This window comes from Solanum stenotomum, unplaced genomic scaffold (genome assembly GCF_019186545.1).
Source record: "Solanum stenotomum isolate F172 unplaced genomic scaffold, ASM1918654v1 scaffold10327, whole genome shotgun sequence".
NCBI classification, from domain to species: Eukaryota; Viridiplantae; Streptophyta; class Magnoliopsida; order Solanales; family Solanaceae; genus Solanum; species Solanum stenotomum.
In genome coordinates this window covers 102,145-112,766 of record NW_026021018.1, presented here as the reverse complement: position 1 = coordinate 112,766, position 10,622 = coordinate 102,145, and the positions used below count along the sequence as shown (strand labels likewise).

Here is a 10,622-nt window from a genome sequence, read left to right as displayed (position 1 = left end):
ATTATTAATTCAAATTAAATGTTATAACCACAGTTTCATTTAATTCTGATCCGTAGCAAACACTTGTCATTCGCCTCTCTCCCCAAAAATCTCGGTCGCCACTCTCCCTCGCCTCTCTCACTTTATACAAACACAAATGTATAAATTGGGTTTGTGTTTGTAAAAAACGAGAGAAAACTGTAAATACAAATACAAATACATATATTTTCGTCATATACACTTATAATTATACAAATACAGATCTTCCCCTACCAATTCTCTTTTGCCTTTCTCTTTCTCGCTTTATACAAACACAAATTATACAAAGTACAATGTATAATTTGTATTGTATAAAGTGAGAGAGAGAGAGAGATTTGATATACACATATTTTATTTCTATTCAATTGTATACAAATTCAAATTTTATGCAGATATACAAACATACAGAACATATACATATACAAATCCATAGACACATACGCCTGATTTATACAAATCGCTGCGATTTATACAAATCAGGTGCCTGCAATTTTATACAAATCAAAGTTGCGTGCGATTTTTTTACAGATCTGTTTCTCCATAGCAAACATAAAATTTGCTATGCAAACTATAACTATAGCATACAAATATATATGATTTTTATGTTTGCTAAACCTAAAATTTACTCTTTTATTTTCAACCTTTTTTTGATTCGGTAAGTGGTGCGTGTAATACAATCAGTTATATATAGCTAGGGGTAAATAAAGCTTTATTTATTATCCAATTTCATTTTAAATTCGTGCCACCAAATATATGAATCCATTTTCTTTATTGAAGCTTAGTTGATTTTTGTAAAATCCGTTTCTCTTATGATCGATGAAGAAAAAGGTTTTTTTTCAATATTGAATATATGAATTATTTTATTCATAGAATCACCACTTGGAATTGAGTTATGGTGTTCCAAGTCATGAGTTGAAACTTGAAAATGGTAAAAAATAATGTGTCTATAGATTTTTCATATGATTACTTTTTTTTTTTTTTTGAAGAAAATTGGATAGACAAAAAAGGCGACTTTATAAAATTATAATAACTATATATCAATTGAGTGATCACATGAGAAATCGAAGAAAAAGTAGGAAGACATTTGCATATGAAGGGAAAATCATAGGATTCTTCATTTGTTAATTATCACTATACATAAATTTGAGATCATATTTTGCAGTTTGATTTGGATAGAAGAGTCCAAAGTGATTTTCTGTGACTTCTCCTTGCTTTTGATTTTCATCAAACATTGCAAACAAATAAGTTTCTATGATCCTTCCTGGTTTTTTTGGTGTTCCAGCCCCGCTTTTTACATGATTAACCAAATTTCTATAATAAATTTGAGCATTTTCGAGAGTTGCTGAAGGGTGTCCGTTAGAAGGCCAACCAGTTTCCGATACAACAATCTCCACATTTGGTCCTCCGGCTTTCTCTATAGCAAAATATGTAGAATCCAAAAGGGCATCAAAAAGATTTTGATATCCTATCGAATTTTCACCTTGTTGGTTGAAAAGTGCATAAGAAAGTGGAATATCAACCATGTTATAAATATGTCCAAAATAAGGGTAAATATTGGCTAAGATTGGAAGGTTATTTCGCGCTAGAAATTCAATTATAGGGTTAATGAAACCCTTAAATTCTTCGCTAAAGGTACTATCTTTGGGTGGGTAGGTGTTGGCTAACAAACCTGAATATGTCGCAGTTGAGACCTTGATCTTATCTTGTAACCCTGCTGCTGATAACGCGTTGTAAACATTTTTCATCACCGGAAGAACAAATTGCGAAATTTGACCATTAGATACTTCATTTCCTATAGGTATATATTTGAATTTAACATCTGGGAAATGATTTTTTATATTATTTTGAACCCAACCATTAGCATTTGAAGGATTGGTTAGGGCTTCAAGATCTTGATTTGGGACATCAAGAATTATTTCAATGCTACTTCCTTTGAGAGCATTGAAGAAATTTGTATCTGGATAGTATATTCTCATCTTTCTAATCCCATTAGCCTTGTATAGATTTATGACATCTTGATCTGATGGTAAATTGTTGACAATTTTCCCATAACATACTCCAATATTAGAATATGCCCCTATAACAACAACAACAACAACAACAACATATTCAGTGTCATTTCATAAGTGGAGCTTAGGGAGCATGTGTGCACCTACACAACCTTAGTTACTCCTAACGGCCTTATGAAGGTAAATAAACTGTTTTCGATAGAGTCTCGATTGAAGTAAATCATATCTAAGAAACAAGAAAGAGAAAATGATGTCAAATCACGCTCCAATATTAGAGGGGAAAAGAAAGAGAAAATGATGTCAAAACAACAACAATAAAAATATATTCAGTGTAATCCACAAGTGAAATTTGGGGAGCATGGTATGTACTATGTACGTACACAACTTTACTCTTACCTTATGAAGTTAAAAAGATTATTTCTAATAGTCTCGACTCATCAAGTAAACCATATCCAACAAATAAATAGCAAAAAAGATTGTTAGACAAAAACAAAATAGTATTATATTCGTTCTTATAACAATACCATACAACAATCAAAATATATAATATGATCCGAGTAACCAGAGTTAACATAAATATAACTAGAACCTATGTGAAAAAAAAGAAATAAGTATATATACAGTCGATCAATAACAATTCTAAATTTAATAATTCTAAATTATGAATTCGCCTTTATCGCGTGTATGTGTAGAGAAAGAAAGAGAAAGACCTGTCATTTGGACATGACACATCAACAACCCAATAAGTAGAAAGATAGTTGCAACCAAGCCACTTTTATTGAACAAGTAGCACAAAGCCATTGAGGCAAAATGGAACATGTAATTTGTATATCAAAAAACCATTTTATTGCTTCTTATATAGGAAAATATTAAATACACATTTCTTTTCTTGTTTGTTAGCGCTGTTTTTAAAAAAATTATAGCTACAAAATTAAAGTTGGAGAATCCAACCATACCAAGTGAAGCACTACATGGTATAATAGTGCAATTTTGTCAAAATTGAAGAAAATTTGCACAAATTCTAACCCAAAAGTGATGGAGGTATATGGAATTGTACAAGGAAAAAATGGATTGCATTTAATATATTTGCATGATGAATGTTTATTAGGTTATCATAACATGACACATGAAAATACAATTAGCTCTATTTTGATAAAAAAGAACTTACATATATTTACTCATTATTTGTCTTTTTTTTAAGTATTTTTTTTTAACTATTAATTTAAGTGATTGTGCTTATATTGGTGTATTTTAATAATTAAGTGAATTTCGAGCTAAATGATCAAGACAACCACCAAAAATAAGTCACGTCCGGTCTTGGGGGCAGAGCTTGAGCCAAGAGGGTTCACCTGAATCTTATTTAATGAAAATTTATACTATTTAATAAGTTCAGATATTTTGTATTCTATAAATATATTCTAGACATGATTTTTAAAGAATTAATTTGAACCTTTAAATACAGTACCGTGAGTTAGGTACAATTTTTGTATGCACATATGATATTTCTATATTCACTTGAAAAGTCTTGAATTAGATGTGCCCCACATCTTCATTAGCTAAAATTGAATAGTATTTGTTATAAAATAATAAAAATAAAAATACAAGACAAGAAGAGATGTTGAGAAAGAATATTTTAGAGAGGGAAAAAAATGAAGAAAGAATTTAATGTACAAATCAAAATGAATTGATGTAGTTTCTATTTTAACCTTAAGAAAAAATGTTGTTACGAGGTTTTAGATTATTCTGTAAGCGCCTAGCTTGATAACAAGGTATATCTTCAAGAAGTTGCTACAAGACTTTTCTAAAAGCTGTTTGCATAAATTGCTACAAGACTTTTCTAGTCAGTCAATCATGCTACCTAGCCCCGATATTTTAGAAAACAATTTACAAGATGTTTTGTCACGTCCCGAGTCTACATCCTGGGCGGGACTGACACTCGAGAATCATTGCTGACCCCAAACGGACCCTTGCCTTGGCTTACTTACTCAACGGAAGGTTTAACTTATCAATGTTGACACCCAATTTTGACCCTCTCCAATATAAATTAATCGTCGAGCTTCTTCCATTTTTAAACTATCTAAAATAATTAGTTTTATAAATTTCAAAAATATTTTGCGAGTTGTTTTAAACAAATTATGTCACTTATTATAACTTTTAGATAATACTTATATTTTACATATTTATATATATAATTAATATATTTTATGAACATTCGAAAATCGTCTCAAGAATATTTAGTTTTACTTAAATATTTGGTTAACTAGTTTAGTTATATAATAGTTTATATTTTTGAAATAATTAGTTTATAATTAAGTTAATTATTTTATTTCGTTGAGATTAAGAAGCTTGTTAATTGATTAATATTAATTCATTTTATTTAATTGTTAACCAATTTCGTTCATATCAATTCAATTTGGTTACATCTTTAATCCACATGGTCTTTTTCCTATTACAAATCTAGCCAATCTTTTATCTCCATCTAAACCCATTTTAAGACAAGTTTTGGGCCTTCTCAGATTTCAGCAATTCAACAGCCCACCAAATAACCCAAAAATGGGCCCATTTTCTCCTTTTCCTACAACCTTTCCAGCAGCCCACAACAATTCCATTCAAAGAAACAATACAACATACAACACCAATACCCGGCCCACTATCAATTTCCTATACAACAACTTGAGGAATTGACACAGACATACAACTACTATATACAATTGGCAACATATAACCCAATATTAATTAACAATTAATAGTCCAAAAAAAAAAAAACACGTAATAGCCTAAAGGAATATAACGACTTTTTATAGTTTTTTTTAAAAACCATGTTCAACCAACCAGCATTAATTAAGGAGATGTGGGATTATATTTTCTTCCTTATTTTTAACTCCTATAATTAAGGAGGTTAGATTTTCAGTTTCTTTAAATTCTCAAACTCAACTTTATTATCACTCTATTTTTCAAAAAAAATAATATTAAACACAGTTTACAACAACATAAATATATATTTGATTGTAATTTTATAATTTATTTTTTTACCAATCGATAGTAATTAGTTTATTAAAAAACGGTTGCCTGAATGAATTTTTTTTTTAATTAATTGACCCATTAAAAGAAGGTTATATCAACTTTCAAGGAAGGATTTTTTTAATTCTTTAATTAACTTATCAAAAGATGGCGACTACTTTTAAGGTAAAAAAAAATATTATTAGTGCTCAATTAACGTGTATTAATTATCAAATAATTGACAATAATTAATCAAATAATATAAGAGGCAATGCTTTTTATTAGAAACTGTAATAACACGTATGCAAAAATTATAAAATAATTGAAGTTACAATTACATAATGTATACATAAAAAAAAATCTATATGTATACACAAAAAATCATTCATAAAAATAGGCGTGAAAATATTATTGATGTATACAATAATTGTAGCATGTATACATAAACTTATAATGTATACATAAGAATGTTACCAACAATTATATGTTATAACTATAATGAATACAAGAATGAAGTTACTATGATAAATGTACAAATTAAATTTTATTCATAAATTGTACATGTGATTTTTGTTATGTATACGGTAACTGCACTATGTATACATTGGTTCGTATTCATTTATGTATTTACCTAATAAATTTGTATACATTTATTCAAATTGAGATTGACATTTATTGGTATACATTTGTTTGTATTTATCAAAATCAACATTCTAATTTTTTACGAGAATCTTATGAGAACATTTATTACCCATGAAATTGAAAACAAAAATTCCAAATACTATAACCTGAATTTTTGCGAAAAAAAAGTTTTAAATTTTTTAATTACACAAATCACGAAATTTCAAAATTAAGTGGAAAAACACACTATATAATTATATGTTAAAAGAAGATTTTGGGAGGACCAATGGATAAACATACATCTGATTTGCATAAAGAATAAGAAAAAGATTTAGAAGAGCAACAAATATACATGTGAAAAAGATTTTAGAATTAAAATTAAAAAAAGGATTAATAACCTAAATTTTCGCAAAAACAAAATTGAAAAAACCTCAATTCCACAAATCATGAAATTCAACAATTAATTGGACAAGCACAAAATTATATATTAAATATTATTATTAGAAGTATCCATGAATAAACATATTGTTATATCTGATTTTCATAAACAAAGTGAATTAAGGAGAAGAATAAAAAATTTGAGAGAGAAACAAATATATGTATAAAAAGAATTCTAGAAAGAAAATAACGGAGACAAAAAAGAGAAAGAAGTCTATATTAAAATGGTTGACATACAAAAAGGAGAGATAAAAAAGGAATAATAAAACAATATATTTTACCTTTTCAAGAAAAAAAGAAGGAGCAATCAAACGTGTTTAGAGAAAAATAAGGGGAATAGAAATACATTTTTTAAGAAAAAGCAAAATAACTATTGAATGCCAAATAAATAAAAGAAAGTCCTTTTTTTGCCAATAAATTAAAAAGGGGCTGTTTTTTTGCCAATTTAGTCTATAGGTTGTCATGCTGTGCCATTTATTCCAACAAGATACCAAATTAACCCATTCACTACAACAACATACCGATACAGACCCCACCTCTGTACTTCGTTCTTCTTCCCAGCAAAACCAGAAGCGAAACCCAGAAATCCAGCAGAAAATCACGACCCAGCCCAGCGACTGCACGCACCGTCCACGCGGCGTTTTCACGCCTCCCAAACGGCATTAATTTCATTAGACGAAAAGCAAGAGACAACAGGTTCGTTGTCTTCTTCCTCCCACGTCCCTTTCAATTTGTACAATGGCAGCAACAGGCAGCAAGCACGCGTCTTACCCCCTTTCCTCTTCCGAAATGGGGCGATTTTGTAGAGAAAAGTATGTTTGCCTCTAATGGTGAATTTTTTTTTTGAAGTTTGAAATTCGAGTTGGCCCCAATTTCTATCCGTTTCCCCCCTAATATCTACCCTAATTTCCCTTTATATGAACATCTTCTGTTCATTTTTAAGGGGGCAGGGAATTGAAGAAAGAAAAATAGAGAAAAATTGGAAGAGAACAGTGAGAAAAAATGGGGAAAAGTTGGGAGAAAATTTGGAAAAGGTTGGAGGAAATAGTGGAAAATGCAACTTGCATCTTAGATTAGTATAGTGAATAGGCATAAAATAATTTCTTTCTTGTTCATTGCTTGTCGGGATTCATAGGAGTACCCGAAGTTCACTTTGTGTGGTGTAATAGCTAGTTTCAGCTCTTTACCGTCTCGGTTTGCTTCCCGGAAGAAGGTAACACCTCCTCCTTTATAATATTTTTCCTGTCTGTTATCTTTCAAAAAATGTGTTTCCAGTGTCTCGGTGGCCTGTGTTGTTGCTGCTTGTCATTGAGTTCTTGGTATCTTGAAATGTTGTGTATATGTTTTAAATGATTTCATTGTCTACTCGTGATGTCGATTTCAACTTTGCAATTTTCATGTTTAGTTCATACTCATTCATACCTCATTTTAGTGTTAGTATTCATGTTATCTTTGTTAGGATTGTTTAAGCGTGTCAAACAGTGATTGTCGTGGCCTCATTTTGTAGATTTCTTGCGTGTGTGTTGTTACTATTGCTATATCTATTACTTGAAATAGACATTTTTATCTTTCACCCCTTTTATGAAACTGTGAGTGCTAAAAGCTCTGTTTCCACCCATGCCTAGAATTATCTTATCTGTTATACTACTTTGCTAGTATTATGTGCTAGTTTTTGGTTCATTGTTTAGGATGCTTAGCTTCTTTTAGTGTCATATGGCCAGATTTTTCTCGCTGCCTGTTGGTCATTGTTGGGTAGAATACTTGCTCTTTTAGTTTCTTGATGTTGCTCAAATGTGTGGAACTTTATATCAAGCTTGTTCTTTTTTTATATATTTATTATTTTGTTCACAAATGATCCTTTTAACTACTTTGAACTCTGTAGAATACACTGCTTTAATATTATGCAATATACTATGGAAATTGAATCTTTATTTTATGTTCTAGCTAGTAGCTTTCTGGTATTAATGTGCTACTGTCTCATGTTAAAAAGAAATGAAATTCATCCTTTAAATGTTTGGAGTTCATTATTATTATTAAATTGCATGTTTAGGATTCTGCAAAGAATGATGCTAAGTTCGAGCATGTGTCTTTGATATAACACTTATGCTTCTCCTTAAGGAAATTTACTTTGACTACCTTATTTAATTGAATAATAATTCTCAAGACCACTGTGTTTGTTTTTGAATAAATGCATTCCCGTATTATCTTTCTCAAGGTAGACATTTTATGTCATATAACTAGTGTGGGAATTGTTTTGATCTTATCTGCTCAAATTGCTCGAGAATTGTGATTTAAATTCATTTTCTTTTATAGCCATTTACTAATCTCTTTCTCTTCCTTCCGCTTTTGCATGTAAAATCTGCCCGAGTTCGCCAAGAACTCACTCCTTCCTTTGCATTTCGGGAGAGTCGTAAAAAACTCCAATTCCTTCATTTGAGTCAACCAACCATTAAAACTGACGAACATGCCCCGAAGTTGGAAACATGTGCAAGCAATCAAGAGTTGAAAAGATTGGGCCCACTCTTTATTATTTAAATTTGTATTTTTGTTATTTTTGGCCCAAGCCCTTGTCCTTTAATTATTAATATTCTATTAGAAGTTTAGGACAGGTGAAGAATGGGCCAAAGGTCCAAAGGAAATTATTTCTTTTAATTTTGGACAGGTGCCACTCAAATGGGCCTTTGGCCCAAAACGAAAATGACCCAAATACTGGCCCAGGCGGACAGGAAAACCACATTTGGACCCAAATCTCTTTCCCTCTTTGTTTTTTTTCATTATGTTTATTTACTTGTTAATATTTGCCATCAATCTTAAAGTTGAAAATTCAAATCCCAAAAGACACCCATTTTGAATCAATTACTTAACCAGATTATTCATCTCTTATTTTAACTTGAAAAATAAATAAATAATTTTACAAAAGGCTTCACTCAGGTAATGTTTCAATATTTTCCCTTTCCTCCCCTAAAATGGTCTTAACTATAAATTTGTTCAACTCAAGCTCAAGTTAATCTATTTTTAGCCAAATAATTAATCATCGGATAACCGCATTAGCAGGTGTTCTAGGTGCTTTAAAATCCTTTCTAGAACACTAATATGAACTCCCGAACCCCCTTATATTTTCATTAGATTTCTGTTTTAACCTTTTGAAAAAGTAATTTTTCTTGATTTTTCTTCAAAAATTAAGTGGCGACTCTAAAACCAGTCCAATTATATATTTTAAAATAAAACAAAATGACGACTTCCGCTGGGAATTTGAATGGTTATAACTTTAAGATTAAGTTATTTGGCTACATGTTTTAACTGTCTACTTGTTTTATCTATCGCTTACATTGAATTGTGGCATTCATGGCACCCGATTCCGCCAAGCGACAAATAGATTGCATTAGGAAAAAAGGCGGTTGCGTGGCTTACCACGGCTATTCTTCAGAAAAAACACAAGTCTAATTCTTTGGAAGTGATAAACGAATAGTTGGCTTGTGGTCATCCAATGTCGTTTATTATTCTTCACCCCGTTGTTTGTCCAACTCGGGAAACTGTCATTTCTAAACCAATTCTAGTCAACCTAGAGTAGAGCGAAACAAAATCCAAATCTAAGCATTAGCCTAAGACGACTTAATACCCAAGACGTATTAAGTGCATTAGTTAAAAAACCAAATATCATGCCCAAGGTCCATGACCTAACGACATATCATATTACTCGATATTTGAAAGATGTATATATGGAAACCGGTTTGTTACCTATTTGGGGGAGGGGGAATCTTAACTGGATTTTATTTTGTAGGTATGAATCGATTTCCTAAATTCGACATGGTAGTGAAAGCCCCAGTTCTGCTCAAGATGTGGTACAATGACCTCACAGTGGTTCACAAAAGGTCCCTCAACAAATACGTAGGAGCCCTAACAGAACTCATCAACATAGTTAAGTGGCCCGAACTGATTGAAGTTCTCACATACTATTGGGACAACGAGAAAATGGTGTTCCGATTTGGAACCATGGAGATCACCCGAACAATTGAGGAAATTCGGGACGGAATAGACACAATCGGTACATGACTTGAAAGAAGAGTGAGAAAGCAGGAAAACATCTTAATCCCTAATAGGCCTACTCTCGAGGATATCGTGAATTGGCTCGGATTAAGAAAAAAATACGCCTACTGGGCAGAAGGTTCTAGCGTTTCTTTTATGGATCTCTATGTCATATTCGGGAATGCAAGCTTTTATGCGAATTACAACCAAAAGTTCAGGGTCACTTGTAGGGAATGGGACAGGATCAGACCTTTGACATTTACTACTGCACTATTAAGCACCATGGGTTTTCCACACGACCCGAGCCTCAATATCAACACCCGAGTGATAATGCTTGCACACACTCTATTCCATGGGCATCTGAACCAAGGGCAAGTGAAGTATTATCCTATCGCGCCTGTCATCCTTTTCGACATGTACCGTTCTCTAGGTAGGTGTAATGAAGGACATCGTTGCTTTCAGGGCTGTAATCTCCTCCTTCAATGGTGGATAATGAGTCACTTGGTGATT

At 31.5% G+C, this 10,622-nt stretch overlaps 1 protein-coding gene across 3 annotated transcripts in view; it reads right to left on the bottom strand.

The window, feature by feature from the left end:
* Positions 1–1,082: 1,082 nt before the first annotated feature.
* Positions 1,083–10,622, bottom strand: part of LOC125849767 (glucan endo-1,3-beta-glucosidase) — a 77,262-nt gene continuing 67,722 nt past the window's right edge. For 2 of the 3 annotated variants that reach the window (XM_049529741.1, XM_049529739.1), the window contains exon 3: positions 1,110–1,498. In XM_049529741.1, the coding sequence (XP_049385698.1) occupies positions 1,140–1,498 (359 nt within the window). In that variant the 3' untranslated portion in view covers positions 1,110–1,139. Of the gene's footprint in view, positions 1,817–10,622 lie in introns of all 3 variants that reach the window. The other variant, XM_049529740.1, reaches the window with a different exon arrangement.